Source organism: Vespula vulgaris, chromosome 11 (genome assembly GCF_905475345.1).
Source record: "Vespula vulgaris chromosome 11, iyVesVulg1.1, whole genome shotgun sequence".
Lineage (NCBI taxonomy): Eukaryota > Metazoa > Arthropoda > Insecta > Hymenoptera > Vespidae > Vespula > Vespula vulgaris.
In genome coordinates this window covers 1,209,228-1,231,122 of record NC_066596.1, presented here as the reverse complement: position 1 = coordinate 1,231,122, position 21,895 = coordinate 1,209,228, and the positions used below count along the sequence as shown (strand labels likewise).

Here is a 21,895-nt window from a genome sequence, read left to right as displayed (position 1 = left end):
CTTATACGCGTACTAAATGTAAAAACATATTTTTAATGGATAAATCGCGATGAGTAATATAAAACACTGCGGTAAATGTTCATTCAATTCGTTTATGTACATTCTTCTTTCTCTCTTCTTTTGAAAAAGAGAATTAAAAAAGAAATGAAAAAAAAAAGAAATATTCCAAGTTCCACGAGTCACTAGCAAACATAACTTGCTATCGAGTTATTATTCTTTTCGTTTTAGTTTTCATGATTAAGACGAACTGACGGAACGCGATCGACCGATCGCGAGAGCCGGCCTTTCTGGAAAAGGCCTCTGAAACTATGGCGGTACTCAAAGCAGTTTCGCAACTGGTCGTACCTGGTAAATCAGCTTTCTGCTCGAGTACCACCTAAATTTATTCCACGAACGTTCCGTGCATTCGAAAGGCGCCGGGTTGTCCACGGAATATTACGCGATTTCCACGTTTTCGGTGAGGATTTGTCCTTCCATTTAGGTGTGTATTCGTACGCTTTCGCATCGAAACGAAATACAAGGATTTAGATATATTAGAATTGGCAACGTGAAAAAACTCTCTGATTGGTTGCCGCCGAGGGAATTTTCTCTTTTTTTTCTGATCTTTTTTCTGTTCTTTTTTTCTTTTTCTTTTTAACATGTACGACTCCGACCAATGAATTCACTCGCTAATTAAATTCCCAGTATATATCGGTTTGGTCAATAAATGAATGCTGAATTTTTAGTATTTTATATTTAAATAAAAATCATACTAGTATTTTTTTGTTGGAAATTCCGCAGTTATTTATCGTCCTAATAAATGCTATTTTATTGTTTTATTTATGTAGATATGAAATGTTGAAAATTCCTGCTGGAATGCATCACGTGGCCGATCAAATATTAGATCTATCGAAAAGTTGTATTTGTTTTTTCACTAAAAGAGAATAATACTTTTTTTTATTGTTTATTAATATTTAATTAACAATGTAATCTCCACTAATATTGTCTTCCTATCTTAATGAAAGCTTTAGAATATTCGAAATGTTATTATCAACCAAAGAAAATTAACTGTTTTTCTTTCAATAAAACAGATAATCTTTTCCCGATAAACGTATAATAATACATTTTTACACTGTTTATTAACATTTAACGAATAATGTCATTTTTATCACGAACTTCTTTCCGTATTAATTGAAACTTTAAAATCCACGGATCATTACATTATTTTTAAATAAAAAAAGCTTTCTTCGATAAACTTAAACAAAATTGTCGATAGATCTAATATTCCATCATACAAAAAAAAAAAAGAAAAAGAAAAAGGAAGATAATACATTCCTTGTCTCATTGCGTCAAAGTTCTGAATCGTCTTAATTAGCAAATCATTTGTCCAGTACGCCCAACACCATTCAAGATTCGTAATAAGCGCTTAGGCAAGTTACAAGCGCGAGGATTAATTATCGAAGATGGCCGACGCTGATACGAAACGTTGTTGCATTTCTTCGTTCTTCTCTTCTTTTTCATTTTTTTTTTAATTGTTCCGTCCAATTACGGTCCCTTTACCGAGACAAACTGAAATCTACCGGAGGGCAGTAAGAAGAATGGGACAGTCGGGCTGATTTAACGAGACATCGGGGACCGCTTTCGAGTGACGGTAGATGGCGGTGTTTTAATCGATACCTCCTTTCAAATACAAAATCAGTCTCTCTTAATCTTCTTTTATTTTGTATATAAAAAATGTTTACGCAAGTATAAAAACGAAAAAGAAAAGAAACTATATTTGTATTATATCTTAATTACAACGATATAAAAATGCAGCTTAATTTGCAACTTAATTAAAGGTTTAAACTCAATTTTCTATGTCGAGTTAACAGGAAAAAGAAAGATTGAGAGAAAAAGAGATTGGTCTTCTTGTGAAAAAGTTAAGCCGACTGCAAATAACTCTGCCAATCATCTCTCTAACCGTTTTAACGGCTACATTTATATTTTTATACGACAACGAAAAGAAGAACGAAGGGGAATCATGAGGTGGTAGCTACGAACGAAGGTGGACGTAGATACGCACCGGAAGATGGTACGTAAAACTAAAGCGAATACCGGTTACCGTTCTTGGAGAAAAACGTAGAAGGGATATCGTCGAGGGAGCTACAGAAGCAGAGACATGGAAGGCGTATAAGAAAACGGAAGAAGAAGAAGAAGAAGAAGAAGAAGAAGAAGAAGGAGAAGAAGGCCAAGAAGAGAATGAAGAATAAAAAGAGAAAAAAGAAAAAGAAGATGGAGAAGAAGAAGAAGAAGAAGAAGAAGAAGAAGAAGGGGAGGTAAAGTAAGATGGAGGAGATGAAGAAGGAAGTTATGTTCTCTATCTTTCTCTCTTTCTCTCTTGGATCGGCAAGGAGGAGGTCCAGAGCAGGCTCTAGATCTGCATAACCGGTATATACCGAGAGAACTTAGAGTACCTCGAGGCAGCATCGAGCGTGTCCTCGAGTCGTCGCGAGTACGCTATATCGTTTGGCTCGTCCTTATGTTGGAAGAAGTATAGAAGGATCTCGATGCGGAGAGAAGTAAGAGAGGTAGAGAGAGATAGAGAGAGAGAGAGAGAGAAAGAGGGAGAAAGGAGAGGGTGAGAGGGGGAGAAAGGAGGCTGGCCATTCGTGTAGAGTACCTTCGAGAAAGAGCACGCGTGCTGTGTTCAACCTCGCAAACTGGTAGAGAGAAAAGCGTAGGCGAGAGTACGCCAAGAGACCGATGACATCATCTTGATGTTCTCCTTCTCTTTCTCTCTCTCTCTTTCTCTCTCTCTCTCTTTCTCTCTCTCTCTCTCTCATTCTCTTTCTTTCTCTCTCTTTCTCTCTTTCTCTCTGTCTCTCGCTTATACGAGTATACACTCGTCGACTTTGAGAATCTTCAACCAACGAATATCGTATATATTCTCTCTCTTTCTTTATTTCTTTCTTTCTCTCTATCTCTCGACTTATAGCTTGGCTTCTGAATCTATGCGGATGCTGGGAAGGAGCTGTGAGATCTCGAACGAGTCTCTGATACGAGCAACGAAGACTCGAAGAGAAAGTCTCTTTCTCTCTTTTTTCTATCTTATGGACAACGGAAAAGTTCGATATCATTTTTCTCCATTTTAAGTCATACATATATATATCTATACACATGGTATATATATATATATATATATATATATATATATATATATAAATGTATTATATATAAGAATACTTACTAAACACACGCATCGTATTATTATAGTCATCAAACCGGAAATGATTATAGTCTACGATTAAGTACGCCGTGCGACGTAGTCACGGTTTATAAACTACGATGAGATCGTACCTCGCAGCTTTCGCCGGTGGTCATTTGGATTACGAGATTTCTTCGTCTTTTCGGTACGTACCTACCTACCTACGGCTCGTGGAGACTTCGATACTCGAATCGCCGCAACCGCAATGTCGGCCTCTCATCCATGCAACATCCTCGACCGCCATTACTATGGCATGGCGGCGCCACGATTCTCCATGAATTCGCGAGCCGCGAACTAGAAGGAAATTGATCGTTCAATAAAATCTAAATTGCTTATTGTCAACTTTTTTCCGCTACTCTCCCCACTTCATAATTTTTCTTTTCTTTTTTTTCTTTTTTAACAGTTTTTACACCAATACCATTCTCAGTTGATATCTTTTATAACTTTATTACCTCTTATTTCTTTATCTCTTGAAGATGATAGAGTCGTTCTTATTCCAAGTTATTAGACTTTCAAATTTCTAGTCACGTGGAAATGGAGAGTTCCAAACTCGAATTTCTTTGTCGGCTATTCAGAAAAAAATTATACAGCGTGAAATCAGAATTTTCGATATCCCAATCTGGCGCCACTGATCGAACCTATACGTATATCCATGTATAAGTTATATAAGATTGTGATTATGTTCTATTATATCGACGTTAGATGATTTCGAAAGTTCGTGCCGAAGAAAGCATGAGATTATCGTGAAAAGATTCAGGATATAAGAAGTGCTCGAGATTTTTGAAGGATCGAAATTTTACCTGAAATATATCAGTGATGAAATATCATCTTGCGAGATTATTTATAATTTACTTTGTCCTGTAGAAAATCCTATACTTATCAGAAATAAATAAAGAAGATATAATATACCGAAATAATTGTAATTAACAATCATCTCTATGTGATCGTTAACTGGTATAATATATTCAATAATTTCTATCATTTTATTATATATCTGAAAAATATACTACGAGATATATGTTAGAGAAAAAAAAATAGATTCTATGTATAATGCTGAAAGATTATTTAGAACCTACTTGCGTTTTTTACGCTCGAAAATTTTTTAATAAATTTTGATGCATGGGCAAAAGAAACGGATAAACGCAATCCTATAAGTAGTCTCTCCCTAGAAACCTAAACCTGTGGCAGGACCTTTACGAATAAGGGACGAGACATCCATAAACTTACTTCGGATCTCAACGCTCACGGGGGTTCCCGATGGATTTTTCTTTTTAACAGAACAGGCAGGTGCGAAGCGATTTCTATAGTCCTCTCGTTGGTAACGGCCATGGCAACCGTCGACAGGAAAGCCGTTCATGTGGTATTCCTTCCAATCGAATATGTCTATTTAACGTTTTCCTTTCGCTTTCCTTTTTCTTCTTCTTCTCTCTTTTTTTTTTCTTTTTCTTTTCCCTCTTTTTCTCTTTCTTTTTCTTTTTCCTTCATTTCTTCATCTTCTTAAATAAACACCGCTAGCTTGGATGCATCATCAAAACTTGATTTCTAAATTCATTTTGGAACTCTCCTCCTCGTCCCGACAACTTTTTATCCCCGTCTAGTTCCGAAGAATGACGTTAAATCACGAATCACGGACTTATCGGGATTTCCTTCGAAGATGATACGACCGTAAACTTTTTTCTCGTTTGCAAGAGGATATATCCGTGTTTCGAAAACGAGATGAGATTTGTTTAAGATTAAAACGAATTGAAGAATGAATTTGTAGGTTAGGATATGACGTCTTCTTTCTCTTTTTTTATTGTTTGTTTGTTTGTTTGTTTACGCGTTAACAAGAGACACATGTCTTTATAGTTATAATATTTATTTAATATCTTATGCTTTCTTTTTAATATATGTGCAACGTAAGAAAACGTAAGAGTAATCGATTAACATCGCTACTTCTATTCGAATCACTTTCTTCTGGACTACGCGTTTCTACTGCGTAAATCTCGGCACGTTCTTCCGCGTCGTTGGAACGAATAAGAATCAGGAGATTGGATTTTACGAAACGGCATTTAAAGTTTCGAGAATTAACTGTTTTTCAGTTAACAAATAACAAAAGAAGTAAGTAAGAAAATAGGAAATTGTTTGAATGAAATAATTCCAGTACCTAACCTAAAAAATCTCATATATATGTGTGTGTGTGTGTGTGTGTGTGTATATACAGGTATCTAACTATGCACGTAATACTTTGAATTTCATTTATTCCAAAAAATGAATGAATGAAAGAGAGAGAGAGAAAGATACTTAAAATAATGTAAAGTCAGGTGTGTAGAAGGAAAACGAAGAAAAATGGTGTAACAGCAAGGACGACGCACATCCGGCGGAAGTCGAAGGGCGTCAACTCGTGACGCCAGACACAGGGATTTAGCTTTGTACCTGGATAGTGGCAGGTGAACTACGAGAAAGAGAGGATATAACTGTACCCTTCGTAGGACTACCTTCGAATTCGAGCGATGAATATACACAGATTTTTCCTTCATAGATAATCCTACGTTTCCTCTTAGATGACGATAAGGAAACTCGTTTAACATTTTGAATAATGGGACGATGACTTTTCTTCGTAATAGCTCGTCCATCTTTTTCCTTATCCTTCTTTGAAAAAAAAAGAAAAAAAAAAAGAAATATTTAAGATCTTCTGATAGAAATTCTAAGATATTTCTGATAATTTTTTATTCTGCTAAATTTTTCAATACGGATAAAAATAATGAAGGTAATGATTATATTTTAATTCGATAAAAAAAGAAAAGTATGATACGTTTTATATAGACGAAGAAATGTAGTGAGAGGAAAGGAGATAAAATAAAAAAGGAAAAGAAAAAATAAAATAAAAATGAAAATTCGCGCTTATTCTCGCTTACGGACTTCTCGCGTGAGTCATGAAAACGATGTCGAGTTCGACCTTCGAGGTCCTGGCACACACGAGCCGAACCGATACGCATGCGAAATTTCATTCACGTAAGCGTCACGTAGACTCCCTTAACGTTAAAATAACATTCCACGAATAAGGCACGATCGAGCAAGACGTTGCTTGGACGAAATTTGCACAGAGTCCGTTGGCGTATGTATGTATCTCGGAATTCTCAGGCTGGGCCTTACTTGGACTGAGAATGGATTGGATAAATAGAAGGAAAGACGAATGCCGCGTGCATTCGAATTTGTAATGGCGACTGAAGATGACGATCGTTGGAGATTCACGATCGAATCGTTGGTATTATTTTATTTGGAAATTTTGTTGAAAGAGAAGATAGCTGATAGTAAGAGAGTTTTTTTATGATGACTTCACGAAGAAATCGTAATCTTTGAATCATAATGATTCGATCAGAATTAATAATTACTTCTGATGATCTATGAAAATCTACATTTGAGAAAGTTTAAATATCGATGTACTTCGGTATAATTAATTTTTGTTCTTTGAAAATTCAGAAAGAAGAGACAACTGATTGCAAAAAAAAAAAAACTTTTTAGATGATTTGACGAGAAAATTGTGATATTTGAGTCATAATGAATCCCAGAGAATTAATGACCACACCTGACGAACCATGGAAATCTGCTTTTCATCATATACAAATTTTTTCGTGGCAAAATTGCACTTTCATCGAATCACAGGCTCGACCCATGTAAGAAATGATGCTTATGCATCGTCCAACGATGCACGTATTTTCTTTCCCACATGCTGGAAATGGATGACACGTCTACCTTTCAAGGAACTTCCCAGGATTCCCTTTCGAACGAAGTCGACTGGCGGCTTCGTAACCGATTTTACGCGGCTAGGTAGGCGTCATTTTACTCGCCGATTTTATTGCTCTCGTAAAATTACTCTTTCGTAATGTTTCTCACATCGATAGCGAATTGATCTTTTCTTTCAAACTCTCTTAACTTTCCTTTTTTCTTCCTACGTACATAACGCATTATATACTATTAATATTTAATAAAAATTCTAATAAATCAAATTAATCAAATTAATTAAAAAGAGATCAAAGGCGTATCGAGAAAGGCCAAGACAACTTAATGATTCACCGACATCAAAGAGCATGAGCATTCTTTGGCAATTAACAAGCATGAGGCTAGCGAGTCGCGTGTCGCAATTTTTCTGCGGTTGGCTCGATGTGCATCCGGGTTGAAGTATCGTTCAACGAGAACGGTATGCATACTAGAGTAATACAACGTACATATGTAAACGATCTCATGTTCACAAATTTAAGAAAAGACAATTTAACATTTGGAACTTTGATTCCACGAATCGCGATATCTCTCTCCCTCTCTCTCTCTCTCTCTCTCTTTCTCTTTTTCAAGCAAGATACGTTGGGGTTCCCAAGAAGAAATAATAGGGATCGTCCGATCGAAGAAATCAGAGAGAAAGAGAAAGAGAAAGAGAGAAAGAGAGAGAGTGTGTGTGTGCGCGAGAGAGAAAGAAAGAGTAAAAGGCAAGCTCGTTAAACTCGCAACTCCTCATCGGCGAATCTCGAAGATTTACGAGCAGGATCACGAGGATTAACGAAAGCAGACGAGAAAGACTTGAAGATTTTCCATCTTTCATTCTCCTGGCAATCTCTTGATGTAAAAGGGAACATCGAATTCTCTGGAAGAATCCTACTGGTCCTTCGATACGCAAGGTGCAGCAACAGCACGTTTCTCTTTCCAAGAGAAATATTCGAGCTGAGGGGGTAACAGCGATAAAAGGGACTTCTCTTTCTCTTTCTCTTGGAGTATAGAAAAAGAGGAAGAAGTAAAAGAAGAAGGCCGTACCCTTCTCGTCGTCGTGACGTCGGCGATTTTCTTCGAAAAATAAGAGGACACAGTGTCTACGTAGGTATATAGCTACGAGGCCGAGCCTTCACCTCGATCACCCTATATATATATATACATATATATATATATATGGGATATATATACACATATATAGATATATAGTATAGTATAAATATATATAATGCTATAGTATATATACATATACCTATATGTACGTACGAGACGTATATACAAGAGTATAGGTTGCAAAGAAGAAAGAGTGAGAAAGACAGAGAGAAAGAGACAGAGAAGAGAAGAGGGGAGCAGGCGCGAGAGATCGGTAGAAGAGGGGTCATTGGTTGTTCGCTCAACGTATGGGAATCGTTATGGACCGACTATAGTCGTTGGAATGCGTCCTTTTTTTCCTTTTTGTGTCTCCCCGGTATACCTGGCGGCGGCGGTGGTGGCGGCGGTGGCGGCGGCGGCGGTGGTGGCGGCGGTGATGGTGGTGGTGGTGGTGGTGGTGGTGGTGGTGGTGGTGGCCGCTCTCGCTTCGTGTCGGCGTCGGCGAACCTCTTGCGGGCAATCCTGTCGGCCGGCGACCGGTAGAACCACGACTACTTATGTGTAAACGCGCGCGCATATGTGTATGTGCATGTGTGTGATGTATATGTGTAGGTACATACGTAGATACGTACGTTGTATATAGAGGAAGGAGGATCCAACGAGAGAAGGTAAAAGAAGTGACGGGGGAGGGTGTACGAGAAACGGAGGAGCAACGCGCGCGAGCTTACGCGAGAAAGTACGAAGATTCACGAACCAACAATAGTGCCAACTCGCGCCAACTTGAGAAAGAAAGAGAAAGAAATATATAGAGAGAAAGAGAGATAGGAAAAAAAACAAAAAAAAAGAAAAAGAAGAAGAAACGTCTTTGTTTTCTATGAAAAATCCATCGATACGATTTATTAACGAGAACGAATATAACGATGAAATATCGAAAATGTTCTTCTCTATAATAATCGTTCGTATTTGGCGAATAGAAAGAAGTGATACGATTTATTATTAAAGAGGTTATGGGAAAAAAAGAAAAGAGAGAGAGAGAGAGAGAGAGGGAAAGAGAAAAGATTAAGAAGACAAAAAAACAAAAAAGGGGGATAAAAAGAAGAACAAAGCGACAAAGAAGAATCCGCAAAACGGGCAACGAGCGAAACCGAATTCACGGCGTGGCGAGAAAAAGAGGGACGATCGCAGCGAGGAGAGAAGAGACGTAGGTAGTGGAAGGACAGGTACGAGACGTAGTTTGCGCGCCTGCACACGCTTCTCCGGAGAACACAGAGAAAACGAGTGAGAAAGAGGGATAGAAGGAAGGAGAGAGAGAGAAAGAAACTTTTTTCTCGTGGTAGAACGGTCGACGGTTTCGATGACGTCACGCGCCGTCGAGATTTGAACGAACCAATCACCGTCGTCGGTCCGACACCGACGATCGTCCAGAGTAGGGAAGAAACCTGTCGATTGGTGGGGGTCTTCGCGAGAATGGAGGGAGGGGAGGTCCGTGAAAGGTGCGTGCGGCCCCGGACGTGGGGCGCGGGGCCAGTTGATCAGTGAGTGCGGTAGTGATCTCATCTCGTACCGCGCCAGGTGTAAACTCTTCTTCTCTTCTCTTCTCTTCTCTTTTCTTCTCTCTCTCTTCTCTTCTTTTCTCTTCTCTTCTCTTCTCTTCTCTTCTTTTCTCTTCTCTTCTCTTCTTTTCTCTTCTCTTCTTTTCTCTTCTTTTCTCTTCTTTTCTCATCTCTTCTTTCATTTTCCTTCTTCCTTCTTCCTTCACATTCTACTCCACGAAAATTCTCTCATTTTCTGTGCCTTTGCCTGAAAAGGAAGAAAGAAGCCTGGTTAAAGGACTTTAACGATTTATCTCTATCGAAAATGGTATGGATCATCGAAGATCTCATAACCGATCGAAACATCTCATGCAGAATTTCTTCGCTCGTCCTTAATCTTCCTATCTACATATGTAAGTTGAGATATTTTTATTTTTCCTTTTTTCTTCTTTTCTCTCTCTCTCTCTCTCTCTTTTTTTTTTGTTCTTCTTTCATATTATAAGTTGTCAATGATCTTTCGAACGAACAAATCGATCTGTCATCTAATTTGACGTAATGTCGACGGAAAGTCGACGAAAAGAATTTTTAACTGGGAAGACAATTTTTGATTTATTCTAAATTATAAATATTCATTTTGTAAGGAAAAGAAAAATATTCTTGGAACGTTCTCGAGGTCTTTGATCAAGACGAAACACAAGGTTGTGGTATCATCCACACGAAAGGAAAACTTGCTTTTACCATTTTTTTTCTCTCTTTTTTTTTTTCTCTCTTTTCTTCGTAATCCCTGTTCTTCTCTCTTTCCTTCTTCTTTTTTTTTTTTCTTCAATGATAACTTAACGTCACATTATAAATTGTTTCTTCTTTAATTTCTTTAATATATTTGTTATTTAATATATTTCTTTTAATATATTTCAATATTTTAATATTATTATCGATAACTAATTAAATCTTCAAAAAAGATAGGAAAGAAAGAAGAAGAAAAAGTACGAAAATTTCAACATCGACGAAATATCAGATCGAATGGTTATCGTTATCGATCGAGATTAGAAATTTCCGTTAACATTTTTCCACGAGATAAAAGATGCGATTCGACGATTTCTCGCGTGGTAAGAGATTAAATTAGTCGCTTGTTTTATATCTTTACCGATATATATCTTTAACTTTGAACTACTCCTTATCCTTGGTTTTTTTTTTTTTGTTTTTTCTTTAACTTTTAGGTTAAGTTTTCGAGCGATGATTTCATTAGCTGGTTTAAATGAGAATTCTGTACCAAGAACGATGAAATATAGTATTCTCGTTATCTCGACATTGATTCCATGCTGTTCTTGCCGACTCGGCACAACGTTCGCACTCTCGGTTTGATCTTGAAGCCTTTTTTTTTTTCTTCTTTTTCATTTTCTTCCTTCGTTATATTCGATTTTTCTTAAATCTTAAGAATTTCGTCGTTAATTACTTTAATATTTTTTTTATTTTCTCGATGATCGTACAAGAAAAATTTCAAAATGGCGTGCGTAGAAAATTTCGCAGAAAGAAAAAAGAAAAGGAAAAAAAGAAAGAAAGGAAAAAAAAAAGTTCGATAAAAAACTCGAACGGTTAGAATTTTCTCAGATGACTATTAGTCATCGTCGAGTTCTAATCCACGACTAATTTGCGAGTCGGTTATATAGCTTAAGAATATATTTCGAGTCACGTTCGTATTATGTATAAGTTTATTCGTTCATAACGCTAATCAATGAATCTACCTACGTTGCAATTTATTTGTTTATGTATGTACATGAAAAATTCACACGCTTAGGGAATGATATATATATGTATACATATACATATATGCATACGTATACGTACAGCTATATATACATATACCTAACTATTCGTAATATCTTATTCCGTTTTCTCATGAAAGTAAGGAGGAACCTCACTCAAACAGGATGGACAAAGCCAACCGTTTCGCTACGGTCCTGGCTACTACATACTCGACATCCATACATACACGCTCATTTATTTCTCCGCTTCGACCCTGTTAATATCACGTACGATCTCCGTTCTGCCGGTGAATGCGTTTCAGCTTTATAGTTTACGGGTTCACGGTAGGGCGAGCGAATCCACGATGCGTTCCTGACACAGAAACTTGCCACGAAATTTTTGCCTAAGAAATTAGTTGAATACGTTAAGAAAAAAAAATATATATATATATAAAGAGAAGAAAAACGAGACATTTACTGTCTACGTTTTAGCATTATTCGAAACTTGACCTTGAACAATGAAGTCGAACGATTAGTTAGATGTTTACCAAATCAGCACGTACTTGGTGTGATTTTATATTTCAAGATCGTTTACGAAGCTCCATAAATTTTTTTAGGGACTTTTCTCTTTCTTTTTAAAGATCATAAATTCTTTGTATATGATCCATCAAGTGTGTCCGTATTAACGTAACGACGGTTTCTTCTATCTAGCTTGCTTTATTTCTATATATATATATATATATACTGATAGTCTTTTGTATAAAATTTAGTCAGCTAGTAAAATAATTTTTTTTTCTTTTTTTTTTTTTCTTTCTCTAACCAGTACGTTTGATACATGCGCCGAGATTCAAAGTATTTACGTTACGTGTAAGAATGTTGAAATGAGATGCTTAGCTTGGCTTGCTTGCTTGCTTACTTGCTTGCTTGCTTGCTTGCTTCGTATCTATTTGCTTCATTCACTTTTAAGTGTCACGCGTTAAGCGCACGTAACAACGAAAAATGTAAACTTTGGTAATACTAAAAATATTCTTTCGGACATTTTAAACGATATTTTAGCATGAACCTTGAAATTTCTTTACAGCGTTATGTTTTTCGATGTTCTAATCGATCTTATCTCATTCGGAATAATATTAAAGTACGTATTCAACATGTATTGAAATAACGATTCGAATTTCAATTCGACGATACAAATTTCCCGCGTTTCGAACGAAAATTATAATCATTCTTATTCGGTAATAATATCTCGAAATCGATGATAACAATAAATGAAAGCATTTTTCTTCGTACTATCTCAACGACGATGATGCAGCTGTGTTTGCATAAACGTCGATAATATGATATAGTAGTCTTGAAATAAAAAAAAGGAAAAGAAATATATATATATATATATATATATATATATCGAAATGACTTTATCTTCTTTCGAATCAAATTTTATGTTCTTTTTTCTCTTCTTTTGTAATTATAAAAATTTCTTTTCGATCGTTCCTAAAATTTGGACAAATTCGAACGATTTTTATTATTAAAAGTCTATCATATATTTCAATATTTTATAATCAACGAAGTTAACGTTTCCAAATTAAATTCATTGATTTTGTTATTAAATTTGTAGGTTAGGTTTCTTTTATATCTTTCCTTTTCCCCTCTATTTCGGATTTTAGTTGGAGACTTATCTTGATAATGGTAATGTTTTAAGTCGTCGGTTTTTCGTAGAGGAAAGACCTAAAACCAGGCAACTAGCGAGTCATCCACGCATAACTAGTATTTTTGTGAATTGTCAATGTGAATCAACAAGTGTGTGGGAAGCTTATACATACATACATATACATGTACACATACACACTGTCTTAACTTAGTAGTTACTGACGATTTGATCGGTTACGACTGGTCGACAGTGTGTAATGACTCTTAAACTTAGTTATAACAACGTTGGTAGACAAATGAACGAATCGAAGGTCGACTTATCGCAAGAGAGAGAGATAGATATTTACCTGTGTTTACCGTAGGTACGTGACGCGTACGATTTCACGGTTTGGATAAGATGGCCGGCGTGTCAATAAAAGAAAGAAAGAGAGAGAGAGTAAAACGTCGTTTCGTGAGCTTCATCGTGTCCACGTACTTGAGAAAAAAGGGAAAACATATCGTGTAAAGATACAATGTGTATGTGTATGTTCGAGCAAAGCCGCCATTTCTTCATCGCTCCAAGCTTCTTCACTTTTACTTCAAAAAAAAATTTTTTTTTAATATATATGAAATTTTTATTATTATTTATTTATAATGTTAATTAATAAAAAAAAAGAAAAAGATTCTTTAGAGTCGATAGTTAATATATATACAAACACATTACGTTTATTACCGACAAAATCATATATATATATATATGTAATTTTTTTTTGTATTAGTAACTAAATCGTTACGAGAAATGGTTGTAAAATAATTGTCTAGTCGGCCTTTTTGTCGCTTACCGATCTAGCTTATACGATAAATTTAAATTTTAAATGACCACTTACCGAGTTCTTATACGTTTGTTAATTTTTTATAACGATCTTAGAAAATCGGGCGTGTGTTCGTTTCGAAAACAGAAAGTTTTTGATGTGTATGTGTGTCTGGTACATACGCGCGCGCGTAAGTATGTGTGTCTATGTGAGAGAAAGAGAAAGAGCGAGCGAATAAACGAGCGAGCGAGTGAATTGGAAAATAAAATAAGATCCGGACACGCGCGAGCAATATGGCCAGATCATAACTTTCTCCAAATGGAGGTTCTTACGAAACTTCTATACTAGTCTACAATCGACTCGACCCACTCTACTAAGAGAAGAAATTTTTTTAATCTATGTTACGAAAATACCATTAATCGATAATTATACTTCGTTGAGTTAGACGTGTGAGTAAAATCATTTGTAACTCTGTGTTAACGAATGTTTGTTTGATTCTTTCTTTCTTTTCTTTTTTTTTTTTTTTTATTTTTTTATTCGTTTTTATTATATTTCTTTTTTGTTTGTTTTTAATTTTATAAAGTAATTAATCTTAGGAAAAAATACATTTTGTCGTTACTCACGTCTATATTACATATTCTGTTCCAGGAATCAATCAAACGGCGCCATATCTAAACTGACGCATTTCCCAATAATTTAAATCCATTCATTTTAACATGGAATCATAGATAATACTTATAAAGAAATAAGCTCTGTCTAAGAGAAATAATTACATCGTCTAATTGCACTCATTAATTAATTTCCACTAACAAGTTTCGTAACAATATGCTATCAAAATAACGATTCTGCTCGACTCATTTTATTATTATTCTGCTTAACATGACTTTTAGAATAATAATTAATTAATTATTTAATTAATTAATTAATTAAAGTAAATGTTTCCAGTATTTTGCAAAGTGAAATTCGTACTAAATTTTATATTTGCATTTTAGTAAATATATCACTCTTCTCTTTCTCTCTTTTTTTTTTTTTTTTATTTCCTTTGTTTCTCAACGAAAAATTATTTTGCTAACCTAAAAATTTATATCGTGTAACAATTTTCAAATACTAGTTCATGAGATTATACCGGCTTTGGACCCTCTCTCTCTCTCCCTCTCCCTCTCTCTTTCTCTTTCTCTCTCTTTCTCTCTTGAAGCTATGGATTAACTTTCACTCTGAAATGTCAACGACTGTGTTTCACTTTTCACAGACACCCGACATGCATATCAATCAATTCATGCTGTATGACAAAGGAACAATTGTTATAAAACGATTTACAATTTCCCTCTTATCTATTTCCTTTTTTGTTGCAGAAAGAAAGAAAGAGAGAAGGACGAAGGAAAGAATTCGAGTACGATACGAAAATATTTTTTTATTTGCCTACGAACGCGGAAGAGAAGCTGTCACTTATCCCGACGCAAAATCGACGAGTCATCGATAATAGCAACTTAGGGGAATAATTTCGAATCGAATTGAACGGATCGAAATCGGTACGAACGATACGAAAATATTAAATAAAATTAGTCCATCGTAAAATAAATATTGTCGAGTCTAGTTAACGAAAAGAAAAAAAAAAAAGAAAAACCCTTATATTAATTATTATAACGTAAATAGAATATAAAAGTTAGCTTAGTTTGATTGTATTTTTGTGGAAGAAAGAAGAACAAAAAATATATATATATATGTATTTTTCTGATGACATCAAAGGATGAGAAGATCCTGGCGCGGACATTTTCTTTGGTTATCTAGCTGTATGAGTTTTGTTCGACATCATAAAGCTAGGTTACCGGAGTTAAGCTCCTCGCCATATCAACTTCAGCGATCTTCCTTCCCCCTTACGTGTCTCTACGCTTCAGTGAAATTAAAGTACCGAGACTGCGAACGTTGTTACACCTGACATCCTGAACATCGCCGTGATACCACACTCCAACCGAAAATTCTCAGAACGTTCGAAGAAATTCGACTGTGAGAATTTCTGATTACGATGTTTTCTTTCTTCTATTTTTTTAATCTTTTTATTTTTTTTGAGGTTATAAAGTACTTAAGAATCTTAGATCTATAATCTTTAATCTAAATCTTTAGATCTATAATTGATAGGAATAATTTTAAAATTGATAGTTGTAATTAAATAAAGTAACATGATCTAAATGAAGATTGAAATATTTCGAAAGACTTATATTTGATAGAATAATTGATAGTTATAATAAATAAGTAATATAACATAACCTAAAATGAACATTGACAGAAAGATTTATTTGATAAAATAATTATAATCGGTAGATGTAATTAAGTAATGTAACGTAACTTACGATAATATTGAAACATTTAACGATGTATAATATCATTACCAACATAAATAAATCAATTCTTCTCATCAATTTTTCCTATTTCATTGGAAGTCGAATGATATTGGAAAACTTCAGCTATTTGTATTACAATGAGAAAAGAAGAGGTTTTACGAAGAAAGAGAGAGAGAGAGAAAGAGAGAGAAAGAAAGGTAAGTGACACCGAGTTAACAATTGGATACCAAAAGAAAACGTTTCTATCGTTACTTCGAACTTTTCTGTATTCCCTTCGCACATGAACCTACGGTCGAAGCATCTATAATTATTATTGTTCTAAGTGTCGTCAATGCGTGACATAAATACGTTAAAAGAGATAGAAGAATTCCATTTTTCAAAATCATTCGTGTGTGTGTGTGTGTATACGCGTGTAATACGTATATTTAATAATTATTTCATATACATTTCATTGACGAGTTGATTTGAAATTATTTTCGTCGTTTGATTTTTCCCGCCATTTTGTTACTTTTATAAAGATTCATGGAAACGTGTAGCCAGTATTTACCAAGAACACGATATTTATTTCGACGATGAACGTCTTTAAGGTTTCGGAAACATACATACATAGACTCGACACGGTACGTGACGACGTTAGTTTCCCACAATAAAGGTGTTCGGAATGTATGTTCACTGATTATCCTCCTTCACGCACATACATATATGAGCATCCGCGGGAATGGAATTTTTTAGAATAATGTTCGAAACGTTAGCATTTATTCGTTTTTAAGAAAAAATTTCTCTTTTCAGATAATAATACTTCTCGTTCTAATTAAACAATTCGATTACGAATTCGATTATGAATTTTATTTTTCGTACATAACCCTAATTTTTGTCACTTCGTAATATTAGAAGCGTGGGATATTTTTTTCTTTTCTTCTTTTTATAATTTGTACTTATAACGAGAAATAATCTTAAATAGAAAGATATTAAAAAGAGACATAATACGTCATACGCGTCATACGTTATTTGTAATTTCTAATAGATGTAAAACTATGGTCACGATAAATAATACATGTACTACACCTACAAGAAATTTTTTTTTTTAATAGCAAGTCATGACGCATCAATAGGGGACGCCACATTCCAATGTCTGCTGGAATTATGTATCGACCGAGGCCGCATGCTTTTTATAAGTTCATGACCTAATGCCAGTAGAATAGAAAATATAATAGTCATTGATTACGTCAGCGACTTCAAATGTATCGATAATCGTGAATTACAATTCCGATTATTAAGAATCGATGATTCTCGTTCGATATGATTTTTACTTAATCATCTTATTGTTTATTTATTTAATTTATTTCTTCGAAGCTCGATAATTGTTTTTCGAAAAATCATAGAAACAATACGTGTTTGTATAATACGCGAGTTACGAATCATTCCTTATATTCTTTTTATATATATAATAACAAAATCTTATACCATTGTAACAAACGCAGACGCGCCACGTGCTAAACTGTATTTTGTTTTTTCCTTATTAAAATAACAATCGCGCATCAATAAATTTGAATGGTATGAAAATAATAAAAAAGATGATAGATGTGCGAATGGAATAAGTGTTATTTTCATAAAAAAAAACGATTGAAAATATCGAAATAAAATTTTATACGTTTGATGATAATTCAACAATGTCCTCTAAAAGCAAAATCGTTTTCTGCCCACAAATGTCGGAAGTACTGCTCGAATAGAGCGAAAACTATATGAATTTTTTTCCTTTTACAGAGATAATAAATGATAGTATTATCGTAAGCAAGTAATATAATTATTCATACGATGCAAGATAATGATCGATTGGAACTTGCATAGAAAATGAATCGGAAATGTGTATTGTTAAAATAGATGTTTCACCGGAAGTTAGGTATACGGAAAGCTCTCGAATCTTCTAGAATGTTCTAGAATATTCCAGAGTACAACGAGGGTATATAAAACGGTATCCTTAGCAGAGCAGCCATTCGTTTTGCTCGCTTGAGTCGATCCTGTGCTATCGTTTTTCGAAGTTTCTTCTATCAAGTTTGTTAACAAGGTATTGCATTTTTTTATATTAAACATAACGAGAAAATTTGTAATCCTTGTATGTTTCTTTGTTTTTTTTCCTTTTTTTTTACAACAATCTTCTTTTTCATGATTACAATGAAATTCAAAAATTGACTTGCCAAACGCTTGTTAACGCGAAATCGTAGTTTTTTATTTTACTCGAAATTGAAGGAAAAATGTTTGCCCTTTTCTTTTAATCCGTTTCTATATAACGAGATAATTTATTTCTCATTCAATATAAACGGAAATTATTCAGTTATTTTATTAATTAAGTTAAATTTGAGTTTCCACATCGTTCACATGTTTTACTGTGTAGGAATATGTAATTAATGTTATTTTCTTTGTTATTTAAAATATGTGAATAATTATTTCATTAATTTTAGATGGCGGAACAAATGGAAACTGACGGAGAATTAGAAACTTTTGCTTTCCAAGCAGAGATTGCACAGCTTATGTCTCTGATCATTAACACGTTCTATTCGAATAAGGAAATTTTCTTGAGAGAACTTATTTCAAATTCTAGCGATGCTCTTGATAAAATTCGTTATGAATCGTTGACAGATCCGTCTAAACTCGACAGCGGTAAAGAATTATTTATCAAAATCATTCCAAACGAAAACGATGGAACTTTGACTATTATTGATACTGGGATTGGTATGACCAAAGCTGATTTAGTCAATAACCTTGGTACGATTGCTAAATCCGGTACTAAGGCGTTTATGGAAGCTCTTCAAGCTGGTGCTGATATTTCTATGATTGGTCAATTTGGTGTTGGTTTTTATTCTGCTTACTTAGTAGCGGATAAGGTAACTGTTGTCTCTAAGAGTAACGATGACGAACAGTACTTATGGGAATCCAGTGCTGGAGGCTCATTTACTGTTAGACGTGATACTGGAGAACCTTTAGGACGTGGTACAAAGATCATCCTTCATATTAAGGAAGATCAATCAGAGTACCTCAAAGAAAGTAAAATCAAGGAAATTGTAAAGAAACATTCTCAATTCATTGGCTATCCAATTAAATTGGTTGTACAAAAAGAACGTGAAAAAGAATTGAGCGAAGATGAAGATGAAGTTGAGGAAGAAAAGAAAGAAGACGAAGAAGGGAAACCAAAGATTGAAGATGTAGGTGAAGATAAGGAAGAAGAAGACAAAGAGAAAAAGAAGAAGAAGAAGACTATAAAAGAAAAATACTCCGAAGATGAGGAGTTAAACAAGACTAAACCAATATGGACGCGTAATGCGGACGATATTGCACAGGAGGAATACGGAGAATTTTATAAGTCGCTAACTAATGATTGGGAAGATCATCTTGCTGTCAAACATTTCTCTGTGGAAGGACAATTGGAATTCAGGGCATTGCTCTTTGTTCCTCGCCGTATGCCATTTGACTTATTTGAAAATAAGAAAAGAAAAAACAACATCAAGTTGTACGTACGTAGAGTATTTATAATGGATAATTGCGAAGAATTAATCCCTGAGTACCTGAATTTCATTAAGGGCGTAGTTGATAGTGAAGATTTGCCATTGAATATCTCTCGTGAGATGTTACAGCAAAATAAAATTCTTAAGGTTATTAGAAAGAATCTCGTTAAGAAATGTCTAGAACTCTTTGAAGAATTAACGGAAGACAAGGATTCTTATAAGAAGTTCTATGAACAGTTTAGCAAGAACATTAAATTAGGTATTCATGAAGACAGTACCAATCGCAGCAAATTGGCAGATTTATTGAGGTATCATACTTCTGCATCTGGAGATGAAGCTTGCTCTCTAAAGGATTATGTTGGTAGAATGAAAGAGAATCAAAAACATATCTACTTTATTACCGGAGAAAGCAAAGACCAAGTTGCAAATAGTTCTTTCGTAGAACGTGTCAAGAAACGTGGCTTTGAAGTAGTATATATGACCGAGCCTATTGACGAATATGTTGTCCAACAATTAAAGGAATTTGATGGAAAACAGCTAGTGTCTGTTACTAAGGAAGGTCTAGAACTTCCAGAAGACGAAGAAGAAAAGAAAAAACGAGAGGAGGATAAAGCTAAGTTTGAAAACTTATGCAAAGTGATGAAGACCATTCTTGATAATAAAGTTGAAAAAGTTGTGGTATCAAACAGATTGGTCGATTCTCCATGCTGTATTGTTACATCTCAGTATGGTTGGACCGCTAATATGGAAAGAATAATGAAGGCGCAGGCGCTTCGCGATACTTCAACCATGGGATATATGGCTGCAAAGAAACATCTGGAAATTAATCCAGATCATTCCATCATTGAAACTTTACGTCAAAAAGCTGAAGCTGACAAAAATGATAAAGCTGTAAAAGATTTAGTTATACTTTTATTCGAAACTGCATTACTTTCATCTGGTTTTACATTAGACGAGCCACAGGTGCATGCGTCTAGAATTTATAGAATGATTAAGTTAGGTCTTGGTATTGACGAAGATGATTCAATGCAAGAAGAACAAAAAATAGTAGATGAAGTAATCCCTCAAGTAGAAAGTAATGAAGCAGAAGATGCATCTCGAATGGAAGAAGTTGATTAATCATAAAACATATACAGGTATGACATATACGTCATAGTTATAGAAAGACTGTTCTTGAGTCAAAGAGAAATCTTATTATCCCTCTTTGATCCAAATACCACGTTTTATGTGGTTACTTACACCAGACATCATCTTTTTTTGTAACATACTTTTGTCACTTAATTTATCATTCCTCTCTTATGTATGTTAAGTTAAAAATAATAAAATTTACCAATGAAATAAACCTTTGTGTATTTCTTATCTCTACATTATTTCTTCAAAGTTGAAAAGTATAGTTAAATAAATTTATTTATTTCAAATTATTAATTATTTAAATATATCGTTTCTAATATTTTTAATCGAGTTTACCTTACAAAACTAATAGATAATAATGTAAAGATTAAAAATTTTCTCTTATGTTTTAATTTCTTTTGGTGTAAAAGACATTAAACCTTATATTAAAGTAATATGAAATTCGTGCTCGTTCAAGATAAAACATTAATTTTGAACAGTTTAGATAATAATTAAGATTCTACAAAAATTATAAATATGAATATTAGTTTAAAAATAGAACTGAATGAATGTGAAAATAAATTTAATATAAAAATGAAAACAACAAAGAATTTTGTTAGGTTATGAAACCAGCTTTTTTTTGTTATACTTCGTCAAATCAATATTATAACCAAGTTCGTACTTATTAATTTTAATAATAAATTATTTTAATTAATTTACAATTATTTAAACTATAGTAATTCTTTTAATTATTTAACAATTATTTAAGATATGTACAGCGCTATAATATACTCCATTAGTTATTAATTTAATATTAGATAAAAATAATTTATGAAAATGAAGTTAGCATAATTTTTAAACGATAACTCAGTTGTCAGAAACATTTCATAATTATTAATGCACCCTGAATACAAGTAATATTAATTCAAAATTTTTTTATATTGAAATTTTAATATCACATTGTTGGTCAATGTTGTAACACAAAACACACAAATAATTTTAACAATTATCTAGTCAGCTTTTTATTCGATTTTAACAAGTAGAATCATTATTGGTTATAACTAATAAGTGAAATTTTATATATATTAACACATATAAATCAGGCTTTTGAAAATATTGATTTTCAAATGGTGAGACTGGCGATCAATACTTTAGGGTTATCTAGAAAGTTCGTTCCATCT

At 34.1% G+C, this 21,895-nt stretch overlaps 1 protein-coding gene across 1 annotated transcript; it reads left to right on the top strand.

Moving 5' to 3' along the window:
• Positions 1 to 18,009: 18,009 nt before the first annotated feature.
• Positions 18,010 to 20,946, top strand: LOC127067845 (heat shock protein 83). The gene is made up of 2 exons (XM_051003227.1): positions 18,010 to 18,169; positions 18,564 to 20,946. The coding sequence occupies exon 2, from the start codon at positions 18,564 to 18,566 to the stop codon at positions 20,721 to 20,723; it is 2,160 nt and encodes a 719-aa protein (XP_050859184.1). The 5' UTR covers positions 18,010 to 18,169; the 3' UTR covers positions 20,724 to 20,946.
• The last annotated feature ends 949 nt before the right edge of the window (positions 20,947 to 21,895 follow it).

Excerpts from the sequence above, each read along its gene's own strand:
- LOC127067845 (XM_051003227.1), top strand. The coding sequence starts at position 18,564 with ATGGCGGAACAAATGGAAACTGACGGAGAATTAGAAACTTTTGCTTTC.